The sequence below is a fragment of the Phoxinus phoxinus genome (assembly GCF_949152265.1).
Source record: "Phoxinus phoxinus genome assembly, chromosome: 17".
Lineage (NCBI taxonomy): Eukaryota > Metazoa > Chordata > Actinopteri > Cypriniformes > Leuciscidae > Phoxinus > Phoxinus phoxinus.
Genome location: NC_136892.1, coordinates 24,299,553 through 24,315,737, shown reverse-complemented (window position 1 = coordinate 24,315,737; position 16,185 = coordinate 24,299,553). Strand labels below are relative to the sequence as shown.

Sequence of the window (16,185 nt, the reverse complement as noted above, 5' to 3'; positions counted from 1 at the left end):
TTAACTGATATTAGGAGTCCGTTAGCATATACAGATAATAATACATATGGACTTTATTTCAATTTATTCTTTCATCTTTAAGGGAAAAACCTATTTTGAAAAAAGTGTAAAGAGTACATGAAAACCATACTTGAGTAAAAGACAAGTCAACAGGGACGAGCCATTATTTAAAATAGAAATTTCTCCGAAAATAAAAATCTTTGGGAACTTTTGGGATATTTTAAGTACACAACTGCAGGAAATGTATCACACTGTGCAAGTGATTTCTGAATATTTTATTACAAAAATTTGACATATTGTAGCTTTAACGGGAGCAGCGGCACAAACTCAGACCCTGGCTTTTGTGTCATGTGACACCACATTTATTTGCGTTAAAGACCTTTTTCTCGACAAAAAGTGTTTCAACTAGTTTTTCGTGACATTTAAAGTATCGGCATAGGATTTATGCTGTTAACTTCTATAAGTTAAAGGTAAAAAGATTGTGTCGCCATTTGCAAAAAAATAATCAATATTTGCCATTTCCATTAGCTATATCGGTAAACATTTTGATGCGCTAAACCTTTTTTCACCAAAAAATCCTTGGATGGAAAACTGGCTAGTGAAAAAACAAGAAACAGTTGATTTGTGAGGAGAGCAAGCACATGTTAATTTTCTAAAACAAAATTTAAAAAACTAAACACCTTAAATTTGCAATAAATCAAGGTCGACACAACACCCTCATAAACATCTAGAAACACTCAGTTCTCAGTTAAGCTCAAGTACTCAAAAAAGGAACAAGTAAACGAATATCCTTCAAAAAGGTCTCTTAACCCATGTTAAAGGGGCTATGTGCCTCATCACATATAAAAATTCACAACTACCTGCTAAATGCACTAGCATTCGTGTAAAATAGCCTTGTTGACAAGTTTGGGTGAGTAAGGGCAAAACGCACAAGATATAGAACCTTCAATGCCCTGTACATGGCAATATCACTTCTTTTGTAGCAGAAATAAACTGCTGCAGAAAAGGTTAGGAAATACCTTTGATACTCTGTAAAACTACAAAGTAGCCAAAAAGATACTCAATTACATTTACTCAAATACTTTACACCACTGGTATTTTGAGATGCCTTTGCACAACATGTGATAAATGTACTTATATCTAGCAACTGTGCCCAGGTGAAAAGATCAGAATCTAAACTCAGATTCCCAAATGCCATTTTGGCCCATAACCGTGCAAAATCATCACCACATATGAGAGCTAATGTAACAAGAGATCATGCTTTCCACTGGCCTGGTTTATCATAGGAGACAATGGTAAACCAGCCCCATGGACATTTGCCCTCTTTTCACCTGGGTTGTTCTGTTTCCTCCTGTACCACGCACCATCCAGAGGAGATTTCTCCTCAGCATTCTGATCCTCCTCTGCCAGCAACACCTCCTCTGTAATGAACAAATAACATTAAGAGCACTGTATTAGTAAAGACATTATAAGAAACACTCTTTTAAGAATTAAGGCCTGTTCAAACTAGGACAGGTCAAGAAAATATTTGCAAACAATGTTGCACCAAAACTATTTTGATGCCATACTTTTGTCATTCTCTGAAAAGTATTTAGGTGCCTGAATTAATTGCTACAGTAGGTATATAAAATATCTATTAGACTATAGATTGAAGTACATTTATAGATATGCATCGTTTAATTTGAACATCTTAATAAATCGATAAACTAAACTAAATACCTTGAGTGTGATTTGTTTATTATTATTAATTTATTTTATTCATTCATTCATTAATTTGGCATGAAGGGAGACCTTTGTGTTTGTGTAAGTAATTTTGTTTTATTTTCATCAACTATATGATTTGTTTGATTGGGGAAATGTTGACATTAAAGTAATTTCCTCCATGTCTATTTGCTTTGCACAATTCAGGCATGTTATGAATAGGCTTGTTTCAATAGCTTTGCATTATTTACATTTTCTCAACCCAGTCTGTTGTGGTGAAGTGTTGATCAGATTCTAATGATATACTAAAGAGAGGTCACTTTACACTAACCTGCTTTGCAGATCCACTCCAAGTAGCCAGTGAGCTCTCTTTCAATCTGCTGCTGTCTACGGAGCTTCAAGAATTCCTGCCTCTTCTCCACTCGCTCTCTTTCTTTGGCAAACTCCCTAAGACCAAACAATCACATACATAGTCGTTTTTAAGTAACCCAAGTTCTGAAAGCTTTCCAGGACATTTTTTGCATTATGCTGGAAAGCCAAGTGGTTGAATAATGAATATACTTTTTCTTTTTCTTTTTTAAAGCAATTTGAGTTATGGTTTTTGAACAGACTCTTCAATCAATTCTCTGAACTAGTCTGAATATTCCTCTATGTCTATTTTATTTTTGTCAAACTATTCTGAGTGTAACGGTCACCAGCTGGAGTGCCCTTGAAAGCCACCTGAGGGCACTCCACATCAAGACTATTATCATTCACTCACAGACTACATCTCCCATCATTCTCTGCCCGGACTCATCACTTGTCACTGATCACACTCACCTGTACCTCATTCACTGATTGCATTTCACCTGTCTCATCCTGTTAGTCTGTCTATTTATACCTTGTTCATTCATTCACTCACCGCGAAGTCTTGTTTTAGTTGTCACACTGCATTTCTGAGCATTCTCCTGGTTTTCTTGTCTTTTGGTTTTTGGATATCTTGCCCTGTTCCCTGGTTTACTCTCTTGCCTCTGGTCCCTGGATTACTCTCTTGCCTCTGGTCCCTGCCTGTTTTGTTTGTTTGTTTGTTTGTTTGTACGGACTGCCTTCCTGTGTTTGACCCTGTCTGTTCTTTGGATTTCCCCTTAAATAAAGCTGCGTTTGGATTCTCCACCTTCGTGTCTCGGAGCAGTTCATGACACTGAGAGGTTCCTTTGGACTACAAAATAATTGTATTTATTCTACTAATCTGACACACCCAAAGTGGTCTTTAGAGGCTCGTTATAATAATATAGTTAGGATTTCATTTATCTTATCTTAATGGGAGTTGCTAATCGGGCACAGGATCCCCCTGAAGTATACAATCTGAAAAATGTACATCCATTTCTGTTAAAGAATCCTTGAATAAATACTTTTTTTTAAATTAAAAATATATATATTACCAAACTATTGGCAAAAGACAATTTTAGAACCTAATTTTATAGTGCAGTGAAGTGAACTGAAACTAATTAATAATTGTTCTATTTATTTTCTCAGCACTGAAGCAATAATGTCCGAATGCTAAGACAAGACACACCTAGGTAAAAAAGAGTGTAGAGGGAGTGGCCTGCATGCCACATTGAATGTCATGTACTTTTCCAAAGCAGTTAAAACCGGTTGGATCAGATGCTCCAGCAAAACCTGGTTAAAAGTTACTGTAAACGACTCCAGACAAAAGACATATTACAGGACATTTTACAGAAACGGACAGCCTTACTTTAAGGGGTAAGTGTGTCGTTTAAAGTATGTACACTCATAAAGTATGTAAAGATATTTTTAAAGTTTTGCCGAGGAAAGAATGTGTAAAATGATGTAACATGCGCCGATCATTTAAATAATATATTTTTGAAATAGCATCTTTACCCCTAAAATAAGGAGTCTTCAATCAATCTTTACTCTACAATGAGAGTAAATCACTCACATACTGTATGCGACTAAATTTTCATGCTAGGCGACTAAATAATATATTGTTTGCCACTGGCTAATAAACTGTGAAATTTAATTTGCCAATGTTTGAGTTATAAACTGTATTTTCACTTGACTGGACGCTTGAGAGTTTCACTCTCCCTCTTTAAAGCGCACAAAGTGCACTGTCATTTGTATTGTACCTGACTTGTCATTACTAGACTGAGCACAGCCTTTTTTTTCTCACATGCACACAAAGAGAGAGTAAGCGAGAGAGTCTTACATCACACATTGAATTGACGTGCTACATGTAAATGGTTTTCTTCCATGTCAAAATCACAGAGTTCTTTTGTAATTATTCAGCCGCTAAGAACAAGCAAAGCACCTTAGGTGCCGTGGGTGGAACTTATTCACAAGTGGCAATGCCATTGGCTAGTGCTCACCTACAGTATTATATCCATGTTTTGATTTCAGCAAATCAGAAATCAATGCAAACAAAATTATTATTATTCATTAACCTAACAGCTCATCAGACTGTGTTTTATATTATTATTATTAGTAATAATAGTAGTTATTATTAGTAGTTAAGAATTAGTAGTATTATTATCTTATCAGTATTTTTTTGCAGAAACACTGAATGATCAACAATGTCTCAAGCACCACCACCACCACCAGCTCATAATTCTCTAAGTTCTGTTAATAAGACAAATATGCATCCATAAATTGTCATTAACACATGGTTATTTTTCAGGTTTTAGTTCTAATTACTAAAGTTCTCTCATAAAAAAATGGTTGATTGACTTATGTTAAAAGTGTAGTTGTTATGCTTTCAGATCATACCACATATGAACGTAGTAAAAAGCTTTGCCATTTTACAAACTTAAGAGTCTGGCAAGTAAACTAAAAAATGTTTCTATTCTATTGCCAAGTTGTGCATAGAGGGTTGATTATTCTATTTATTTTTCTTAGCACTGAAGCAAAAATGTTTGAAGAACTGGCAACCTGCTGACATGTAATATGAGGAACAATAGATCTCATAACATCTACAAATAACATAACACCTCCTAACATATGAGGAAGTGAAACAGCCTTCGAGTCTTCATTTTAAACTACAACCCAGAAAAGGTAAGGCATGTTTGTGGTTGACTCAAAACAAATGCTTACTGTATATAAATTGTCTCAAAGCACTTGTACATAGTAAAAACCATTTACAGTCAAATAATTATTTCTTCAAAGTTTAAAGATCCATGAAAAATATCTACATAACTACCAACATAAGCTGGTGAGGAGTCTGACAGTTACATGTTTGCATTAACATACTTTGTTGATTGCTTGCAGATGCATCTAATAAAATGGCCAACAATATCACTTAATTTAAATTTAATGTAAATAATCAATGACATTATTTATTAAACAGGAAATAAAGATGTCAGAACACAGTACACCAAAAAGTCTCTCAACATCTGGTTCCAGTAAGTTTTAAATATTATCACCCTCTTATGTTTATCATGCCTACAATTAACAAATCATTTATAAACTTTTCGACAGCAGTCTAATTCAACTATATAATTATTTAATATATTATTTACTTTAAGGAAAACGTCTCTCTGAAATCAGAATTATACTGATTGGGGGTCGACAGTTGGGAGGAATTGAATCAAGTGGAAAAAGTTCAACAGGAAACACCATTCTGGGAAGAAATGCTTTTGTTGTTGGGAGAAGAACTGCTCGGTCTGTTCAAGCAGAGGGTGAAGTACATGGAAGACATGTGACTGTGGTTGACACCCCAGGCTGGTGGTGGCATTACTCTGTGGAAAATACTCCAATGTTTGACAAACTGGAAGTGATAAGGTGCCCAACACTGTGTCCCCCTGGACCTCACGCCTTCCTTCTGGTCATTCCTGTAGATAACATTTTTCCAAAAGACTATAGAAAAGCTTTGAATGAACATCTGGAGTTTTTGTCAGAGAATGTCTGGAGACACATTATTGTGCTGTTTAGCTCCATCACTCCATATGATGATAGATCTTTTAATAACAATCTTAGAAACTGGCCAGACCTCCAATTACTTCTAAGAAAGTGTCAGAACAGGTATCATGTCCTTAATATTAAAGATAGGAATGACAGCTCTCAAGTGATCACACTGCTAGAAAAAACTGAGGAAATGGTAGCCCAAAACAATCACAATTACTTTAAATTCAGTAAAGCTCTGTCTATAGATGACGAGAGACAGAAAATGAGAGAGGAAAAAGTCAAACAGAGAATTCTTGCCGTCAAGAGTCAAAGGGTTGAACTCCAAGCACGCAATAAAGGTGAGAAATTATTACATACTAAAGATTGACCCAAAACTGATTTCGTTATTAAAGTAATTATATTACATAGTGACTTTGTATGGAATGTAATGCAAGATAAGTTGGGAACTCCACCCACCATTGCTCAGATATTCTACCTTTAATACAAATAACAAATAAACAAGACAGTATATACAGTGTAAATACACAATAGTGTACACAATAACCGCAGCATAAAAAAAACATCTGTAGTAGTCATAAGAAAAGCACCATCAGTCACTCTCTATAACGATATTTTATAATATTTTATCTTCCTTACTAGCACCTACGTGCTATTGATGTAATGAAAGTGCCAAAGACAACCATATTACATAAACTGCAACATAATATACCAATATAAAGTATTGTGAGAGCAATACAACTTTAATCTCTTCTTTCAGATGTGGAACAACATCTCACTGATATACAGATTGTAATACTTGGAGCATCATGGGCTGCAAGAAGTTCTGCAGGGAACCTCATTCTGGGTGAAGAAGCTTTTCAAGTTGATGAATCAAGAACAACAGTGTGCTGTGAGGTTAGGCATGCTGAAGTGCACGGAAGACAGCTGAGAGTAGTCGACACTCCAGGCTGGTTCTGGCAATATCCTCTCGAGAAGACATCAGAGATTGACAAACTGGAGATTAGACGTAGTGTGCATCTATGTCCTCCTGGGCCACATGCGATTCTGTTAACTGTTCCCATTGCCACAGCATGTAATAAATTGTATCGAACAGCTGTAGAGGAACACATGGGTCTTTTAGGGAAGGAGGTGTGGAGCCATACAATCGTGCTGTTCACCAGAGGAGACTGGCTTGGAGAAACAACCATTGAGGAACGTATTGAAAAGGAAGGCGAGCCCCTTGAGTGGTTAATGGAACAATGTGGGTACAGATACCATGTATTTAACTGTAAGAATCACACTGACAGCACACAAGTCACAGAACTCCTTGGGAAGATTGAGGAAATGGTGATGGAAAATGGCCATTATGAGCTAGATGAGAAGAGCAATCCATTCAATGAGCTTGAGCTGAAGCTAAAGAAAGCCAAAATAAACACAGAGAAAAGGACTAGACAAAACGTTATTCTTCAAGAGCTGCTTAAAGGTACAAGCTATTTTCTATATGTGGAAATAAATTGCACAAGGTGACAATGCAAGTCATTCTTTGTTAACAATAACACATACCATTTCTTTCTCAGAAAGGGAAAAAAAACTCTCAGAAGTGAGGATTGTGCTTCTTGGAGGAGAAGGAGTTGGGAAAAGTAAATCAGGAAATGTGATTGTGCAAGGACATTTTTTTGACATTACACTAAATGAGGTATTTAACTTTTGCAATTTAAATACCAAATTTTAGCTTAATTCCTGTGTCCCGGTAGATTATCATTGTTACATCATTGATATTCTGTAGGGTTTCAAACTCCAGACAAGAACAAGGCAATGTATGATGAAACAGAGAAACGTTGAAGGATGCAAGGTCTCTGTGGTTGACACACCAGGTTGGTCAACATCAAATCTGGAAAACGTAAAAGAAATTTTAAGCAGTGTGACGGTTAGTTTGCCAGGTCCGCATGCATTCCTGCTTGTGCTACCTGTGAGTGAGTCTTTTACAAAAAAAGCAGAAAAAACAGTGTTGGAGCTCATGAGCCTTTTTGGGGAGCATGTCTGGAGATATACTATAATTATATTCTCTGGAAACTGGCTGAAGGACAGACCAGTTGAGCAGTACATTGCATGTGAAGGAGAAGCCCTGCAGAGGTTGATAAGAAAGTGTGGAAACAGATATCATGTACTAGATGATGACAGACATTTAAAAAGTCTGCTTAAAATGATTGAAGAGATGGTGGCAAGAAACAGAGGAGAATACTATACTCTAGAAAAGAGAAAAATAACAACATCCAATCCAGTGATCAAATGGTTTACTGGTAAGGTGCTGACTGAAGAAGAGTGGAATAAACGTGAGGATGAACTCATAGAGAGGATGCTGGAGGCAGCCGTTGTGGACCTAGATGAAGAATCCAAGCAGCCATCAACCAGAAGAAGGGGAAGCTTCACCGGCTTGATCCCAAGTAGTAAGTTTCTGAATTTGTAGCCAGTTCCGCAAATAGAATATTATTGTATTAGAGTAATAGATTATACGGTGACAGAATTAATTTTAATTATGTGATCAAATGAGCTTAACACAATTATTTTTCAACATAGTTAAAGGTAGGGTAGGCAATTTGTTTTATGAACACTTTTTTTTTATACTGTTTGAAACTTGAAACATCCTGATAGCAATGAATAATAGAAGTGGTCTAAATATTAAAACTAGTGCTATCAGTCGATAAAAAAAAAGTAACTAGATTAATCACACATTTTCTGTGATTAATCGCAATTAATTGCTATCAAAAACACTTACGTTTTTAATATACGTTTTTTATGTTTTATTATATTTTATAATGTAATAATTTCAGTTAATCTCTAAATTAATGTAGAAACAACAAAGACAGTATACCGGTACTTTAAATATTTGTTTAATGGCATCTTTTAATGAATGAAGGCCAGTATCACTGATACTAATACAGCTACTGGTGTCTCAATTAAATTTATTTTGTTTTCCAATTTTAAACATTAATTATAGCCATTCAACATTACTTAGTAATTAAAAGCTATAATTTTTTTTTTACATTTATTAGGATTTTAATTTAAGTGACCTTATAACAATCTTCACATAAACCCATAATAAATGTCATATTTACCTGTGCCCTTCCTGTCTAATAGGTAGGAAATATACATACATTTAATAAAGTTATCAAACAGTCTGCACTGCCTGAATTATAAATTAAATCTAGATGAATCCTTATTAAAGCTACAAAAGTTCTTCAGTCAAGAGCAATGAATAATTTTCTCTGTTACCTTTTTTCTGTGATTAACATTAATGACAGACAGTAGCAGGTTTATTTGGTTAAGCAGTGGCAGGCTGCTGCACATGACGCGGATCTCACACGTGTTCCAAAACTGACATTTTGGCGTACTTGTGTGTGTTTTTGTTCGTTCAACCGTGAAAGAGAACTCGATTATCACGTTCTCTTGTTTCTTGACGCGCTTGAATGGTTTCAAAGCATTTGCATGAATAAGAGCTTGATCATATAATGTAACGCTAGCCAAAGGATGACAGAAAAAAATGGATGCTGCGTTAATTGCGTTAAATATTTTTAACGTGTTAAAGGGCACCTATTATGACATTTAAAATGTTCCTAATGTTGTTTAGGGAGTCCCCAACAACAGTTTTACATGCATGCAATGACAAAAAACACTTTTGTTGTCGTATAATATGCATTTATTTTTACCTGATTTTCTCACCGACTCCCAAATGAATCGTTCAACGACTCGTTTTTCAAACCCCTCCTTTGCACGACGCTAATCTGCGTTGATTGGTCAGATGACCCAGCAGTGTTTACATAGATAATACTTATTGTTTAACACGGAGTACAATGATGCTTTTATCAATTAAATTGTGTTATAATAATTATTATAGTCCACTGCTTTGTAGTTTGTAGTAAAAAACTAAAAATAAGATAAAGAATGTAATGTTATGTTAGCGAGCATAGCCCAGAGTTCATATTGTAAAAGCACAATCAGTCTTTGTTTGCGTTAGCCCGATGCATAAACATAACGTTTTTACAAAAAAAAAAAAAAAAATTGAGTTACGTTACTACGAGGTATTACTCTATTCTTTAAGACAACTCCTAAAACAACGACAAACACTTCACATGCTATCTCAATACAATTTTCATTGAAGACCTAGAAGCTAAACGGTGCTTACACAACAAACAAAATAATTAATGCTACATAAAACATAAAAGCAACAATTATTAATAACACTTACAGGTTGTGATACGGAGGAGGAAGCTGATGCAAATACACTTGGAACTGAACCTTCCTTCAATATCAGCCGGCTCGCGAATCCCAGTTTGAGTGCATTTAAGTTGGTAAAGCAATCGTCTTGAAAATGGCGCGAGCAAAACACAAGGCTCGGACTATACTTCTGTGGTATAGTTGTATATATGAATTGTAGCCACTTAGTCTTCAAATGCTCCTCCTTGGGCAGATGAAAAAAGTTTGCTTTTGAGTCGCACTTCAGAACGCAGCGTCTCGTCGCCATGATATTTTCCCTGGCCTTGGAGCGCAATAAGTGGGCGTATCGTATTCAAATAACTTGACAAGTTGACGTCATCTAGTCAGAGAAAAAGCTTCGGTCTTCTAACGATTCATAAAAATGACTCAGAGTTAGGGCTGGGCGATATGGCCAAAAAAAAATATCACGATATTTTTTTTTATATCAGTCGATATCGATAATTATCGATAAATGTCAAATCTTTATTTATTTCAAGTTTAAAGACAGATTTTTACTCCAACGTGAAAGCTGTAGAAACCAGAGCGTTGTGTTTTTAAACTACTCTTTATTGTCAGAACATATCATGACAAACACTTGCCAAACAGGGGAACATTCACAAATCCGAGGTAGATCAAACATTTGACATTTTTCCTTAACAAAATAAATATCTTTATTTCAGTAGTATTAGCTTGAGTTAGGATGCAGATTTACTTTTATGTTCATTAACAAAAACAGTAACATCTGTTAAAAAAAAGTAACAACATTATTTTTATTTGGTAAAATGTAATATTCTTTAGTTTTATTAAAATTAACCATTGGTCATCCAGCATCATGCATTTAGATCATGATAACCACAGATAAAATGTAACTTTATGGTTTCTATGGTATTTATGAAAACCAGTAGCCTAAATACATTATTAAAAACTGTAATTATATTCCATTAGTCCTTTAATACATTGTCTACATTAATAATATTATACAATTCAATATATATATCCCACGCACATTTCATGGTGCAGTTAATATTACTAGGCTAACGTTACAGTAACGTTAAATCCGTGGTAAATGATGGGAATGTGTCGACGGAAAAGCTTCTGACTGTATCGTTGCGCTCAGTGTTTCTGCTGTTCGTCAGCGCGGTCTCATCTGCCTTTAAACTGGTTTAAATCACTGAGACATTTGTGTTCCTCGCTGAATTCAAGCGCTTCTCACTGGATCTCGTGTCTGAGACCGATCAGAGTAAACGCGTCTGTGAGCTCGCGCTGCCGTTTGGACTTTGAGCCGAGCGGATAAACGGTCCGTGTGGCGCGCGCGGTTCAAATGAGATTCGTTCCGCTTTTGGCGCAAAAACATTATCGAACATTTATCGAACTCTTGATATCGTTTTATCGCAAAAAATTATATCGCGATAATTATCGTTATCGTTTTATCGCCCAGCCCTACTCAGAGTCGACTCTTACTTTTGAAAGACAATAACTTTATATACGGTACACTTTCATATTTCAAACTTTGCAGGATGTTTTTGTTCACTTAGATCTATGTTACACACTACATGAAAGGTAAATTTCAAAATTCCATAATAGGTGCCCTTTAAACTGAAAAAAAAATAATTGCATGCATTAACGCATTAACGTTGACAGCACTAATAAAAACGTACATATATCTTCTGTGGAAGTCTCAGGACCAAAACATTTTCATCCAACCATTCATCGTTCTGTCTGAATGCAATGATAGGTTGTCCTACCTGCCTGTTAACATATTAAAGTATTTCCATACCTCCGTGTTAACAGCAGCCGCCTTTTAAAGTTCCTCCTGAACCAAAACAACAAGCTTATGCTGAGTTCACGCCATGTCGTAACCGTAATTGCGAGGTGAAAACCCCTCAGACTTATGCGTTTCTATTTTAACACTATCAACATCGAAATGAATCTGCAGCAGTCAGGTGGTACAACTAGAGCTCTTTAAGTTGTTTACGTTCATTATTATTGTAATGTTATGTGATTTGAGACAATAAGTATTTTAACACCATCTCTCGTGACACTTTGTAGAATCTGCTCCTTGGATGTGCAGATCATTTGTTTTGAAGGAGGTGTGGCTTTTGGGTGTGCTCTAAAGGGACAGTGGTATCTTATGCTTTTAAAGTTAGCTTGCTATTGCTGGCCTCTCCAAAATCGCCTACCATATCTTTAACACTCTTTACACTTAATTTGTATACACACATAAACTTGTTTTCATAACTGTTTCTGGCCATGGGACCCACATTTTGAAATATGAATTTTGAAACAAGCTCATTTATTTATTAAAAATGGTTAACACCCACACACTAGTATTGTCCCACCTTACTTAACATACACATACATTGTAAGAATATCACTAACACTGATAAATAAACAGTATAAAGTATTGGTAAGGCTACAGTGAAGTAAGTAAGTTGTTATGAGCCACCATAGTCATCAAAAATATAGAAAATAACAAAGTGTAAATAAAGTGGTATTTTGGGTTAAGGTTATGGAAACTGCAGTTACTGTACCAGCTAACACATGACGTGCCAGTTACGTAATGTATTAGTACTTTTTGGTAATTTCATTATCCCATGCTATTATAACCTAATATAGCCTAATAGCTTCCACTACCCAGTGGGACTGACACTGACATGAAATAGGTTTATCCTTATGAGAATCAGCCCATGAAACAAATAACTGATTACCCCTTCTTAGTACTTTCGTCCTGTCCACATAGTGATGCAATGCATGGACAGGACAAAAACAATGAAGCCGTTCATCCTCCAATGATGAAAAAGCCGGCAGATGGAAAGCCAGTAAAGGCGAGAGCTGACTCGTGCACTTATCACAATTGTGCTCTAATCAGCATCACAATTGGCCTGTTAGTATATGCCAAAACTAACCAAACTAAGAGGGAAACTGCACCAAGTTCTGAGACAAATGCTCTAAACCAGCCAGGTGTGAAAACAAGACTTTTGTACTGTACTGTATATTAGTTCCTTATTCCACAGCATCAGTGGACAGAACAATTGCTTATCACTGGAATCCCATCTGGTTAGGACACATGTGTAAGGCACACAGGAATGTACATCATATATTCAGTAAACAAGCAAATAATTAAATTGGGCATAATAACATTAACTTTCATTGTCTTTTCAGTGAGTGGAGAATCATTGCTCGACAACACCAGTTTATTTGGAGATCCTGTGAATTCTGCTAATGCCAGAGTATTTCAATGGCTCTCGCATCCTAGAAATGATGCTGCATCATCTGGTTATGATACCATGAGCATAACATCAAGTTCTCAACATCCAAAGATGGAAAGTATAAAAGATGATATTTCAATGGTCCAAATCTATCCTGACATGGACACTCCAAAACATATCAGAAATATGAGAGAACAAAAACATGCAAGATCATCTTCAATATAGAATCAGTGTTCTTTAAGCCCGAGACACACCAAGCCGATATCAAAGAACTAACAGTGACGAAAGCTGAATGTGTTGTCAGCTCTCATCGGCTGCATCTCGGCCAAAAAGCGGCACTTAAATGCACACAAAAGGACTAAAGGCGACTGTCAACTAGCACATGCAGTCTGTGCCTGTGTGTAAGTAAATATCTGTCTATATCAGCAGTTATCAATAGTCTATTTTTGTAATTTAAAAAGGGAAACTGAACTAGGACTGCAGATATACAAAACCGTAAACAAAGCAGCACTTGCTCACCATTTTGAATTTCAATCACGCCGATCACTTTCTTCGTTCCAGTCGACGCATGTTATTATGAAAATATTTGTGCATTCGAATGCTCAGGTAAGATCACATTAAATTATAACAGCCTTTTGTATGTACTGTCATCTTTGCAAGTTTTCATCACTTTCGCTTTTGCACTGACTCGTTCGCTAAGCTGAACAGCCAAGAACATTCTCTCTCTCACCGACGGCCAGTCGGTGAGAGAGATATGCTGAATCTGCCCAAAAAATCCCGACAGCATCCGACATAAGCCAACGGTGCGGAACACACCAAAAAAAAAAAAAGCTGACGGCTGACCGCCAGCTTGGTGTGTCCCAGCCTTTATACATACAGTTTGTATTGTAATATAAATTGACTTCTTTGCATACAAAGCCCAGTCAGTTTGCAGTGCGTTCCTCTCATTTTGATTTCACATTGTGAAGAAGCTAGTGTGGGCTGTTGATCAACAGGTTTTATCAGTGTGTTTTTGTGAGTTTGCATCTTTTATGTAGGGGAGTGTGCATTAATATTATTATTTTATTTTAAAAACAATGTGATGATATTGTATAAAAATGTATGAAATGTTATGTTGTTATTTTCATGTGTTCTTAAGAAAAAGTGCTTAAGAAAAAAGACAATGTAAGTCCACTTAACCCTTTCACTCGTAAGTTTAAAATATTCTAACTGACCCCCCAGCGTGAGTTTTTCAAGGTGACCGTTATTTAGAACCTGTCATTTTATCGTTTCCATGGTGACGCGTCATTGCTTGTCACGTGACACAGCGCAAACACAACACAGCGCTGAATGAATGATGATCTGCTTTTATGTAATTTTCTCTCTTTGATTCAAAATATTCAACAATATGTTAGATATAACATGAAACACAGATATTCCGATTGTCAAATATGTGCATGTGGATGTGTTTGGTTGTTTAAACACTTTTATAACGATCGCGTTAGTTGAGCTGTATGCGCGATGGGCGGCGCCATGTTTGTTTGTGCCACAGCTCAGAGAATTTACAACACGTCAATTCACCTTTGGCTAAGCCCCGCCCCCCTTAGTTACTGTTGCTACCTCCGACAACTTCATCTGGGCTCTGGTTTGGTATCAACATGGCTTATGCTGTGACAGCTCTTCCTGCTGAAATTTTATCAAACTTTTATAAAGCAGCAAATAAAGTGTCCGATAGAACTAGGCAAAAGTGTCTGCAGTGTGCGTTTGAAGGCTTTATTCAAGACATACGGTGAAACGCGAGCAACAACAAGGCATCCAAATACAGGCAAAAGCAATGGTCACAGTCAAAAAATGAACACAGCATATCCTAATCGAGACGGAGGCTGTGACTCACAATATCAGGAGAAACACTGTTCATGCAAAGCTGGGTAGGTCTCTATTCACTTCTATAATCGTTATTATTTACAAAGCAAACGCGAGTATAAAGCTGTATTTATTAGCAGCGTGTGCTAGCGTATCAACAATTAGGGCAGAGAACCGAAATCATAAATCTAAACCAGCATAAAACTGTCTAACTATAACTTCACACTCACAGTAAGGTTAAAAGCTAAATGTATCTTAGAGCACAAAAGTGAGCTTGTTGATCCTTGAGGGGTTTCGCTGACTGTGAGGACGTCCACACAGTTTAATCCAAAGACGACACTTGTCAGTATTTAACTTCGGTTTTGGGAAGGGGAAAAAACGGACACCCCCCTCCAACCTCTCTGGGAAACGCGTATCTGTGTTACAAATGCCCCCGGCACAACGTTTAACCATATTTTTTATAAAACGACGACGTAATAGCCTGCCGAGACCAAAAATATGAGCCGCCTGCGTTGAAGTCAATGGAGCGCCGTGAAAAAGTGTCGGACCCTCTGTGGGAGCTCGTTCTTGGCTGCGCTGTGATTGGTCAATATACATTCTAGGGCGTGGCTTAGCCAAAGGCGAATTCCTCCACTTCTCACGAAATACATGAAAGTAAGTGGCAGGTTAACTGGGGGAAGAATAGGGTAAAATGTAAAGCTACTTACACGTTGTGTATCTGATTTGAATAAAACGTGTCGTCTTATTATAATGGAAAGGATTATTATTGGCGCTTCCATAGACATCTGTGTGTATTTTACAAACTCAAATTCATTGGTTTGCTAGTACTTATGTGATTTTAAATGCCTGAAACCTAAAATAAACATTATGTGGTTGAAAACACTGAATAGTTGTGATATATGACAAGCACTGAGCACGTCCGTCTCTGGCTCAGCGCCAGCCAACGCGCGAAAGCACATTTGAATTTAGCAGTTGATCACGTGATGCGCTGACCGTTCTAATCACACCGGTGTGATCGTACGTGCGAAAGGGTTAAACTACAAAAGTTATATTTCTAGAATTATTGTACAATTTTGTCACAATGAGAGAGGATGCAACAGCAGATTTAAAATATAACATATCAATTTCAATTCACTGAGCATGTGATCAATAAACTTTGAAATTTAGAACAAACATTTAACTGTTAGTGTGTTTTTGTAGCCACTAAAAGGAATGATGCATCAAGTTTAGACAACATCAATTAAAAAAACACTTTCAATCTTTTTTTTAAATCATTGGAGAAAAGTAGAATACTGAGATTGGC

At 36.5% G+C, this 16,185-nt stretch overlaps 2 protein-coding genes across 2 annotated transcripts in view; one reads left to right on the top strand and one right to left on the bottom strand.

Annotated features, from left to right (window-relative positions):
• Nucleotides 1-16,185, bottom strand: part of cacna1bb (calcium channel, voltage-dependent, N type, alpha 1B subunit, b) — an 89,738-nt gene that overhangs the window by 57,548 nt on the left and 16,005 nt on the right. The window contains exons 5-6 of the mRNA XM_079586012.1: nt 2,033-2,148; nt 1,332-1,421 (exon numbers count right to left, since the gene is read on the bottom strand). Coding sequence (XP_079442138.1) covers nt 1,332-1,421; nt 2,033-2,148 — 206 coding nt within the window. The remainder of the gene's footprint in view (nt 1-1,331; nt 1,422-2,032; nt 2,149-16,185) is intronic.
• Nucleotides 3,310-16,049, top strand: LOC306984432 (GTPase IMAP family member 8). The gene is made up of 8 exons (XM_079585791.1): nt 3,310-3,444; nt 4,594-4,749; nt 5,042-5,096; nt 5,220-5,936; nt 6,356-7,060; nt 7,155-7,273; nt 7,364-8,024; nt 12,994-16,049. Exons 3-8 carry the CDS (start codon nt 5,051-5,053, stop codon nt 13,263-13,265), a joined length of 2,520 nt encoding a protein of 839 aa, XP_079441917.1. The 5' UTR covers nt 3,310-3,444; nt 4,594-4,749; nt 5,042-5,050; the 3' UTR covers nt 13,266-16,049.

Excerpts from the sequence above, each read along its gene's own strand:
- LOC306984432 (XM_079585791.1), top strand. The coding sequence starts at position 5,051 with ATGTCAGAACACAGTACACCAAAAAGTCTCTCAACATCTGGTTCCA. Across the intron at positions 5,097-5,219 it reads TCTCTCAACATCTGGTTCCA|GAAAACGTCTCTCTGAAATC; the intron begins GTAAGTTTTAAA and ends ATTTACTTTAAG. Across the intron at positions 7,061-7,154 it reads TCTTCAAGAGCTGCTTAAAG|AAAGGGAAAAAAAACTCTCA; the intron begins GTACAAGCTATT and ends TTTCTTTCTCAG.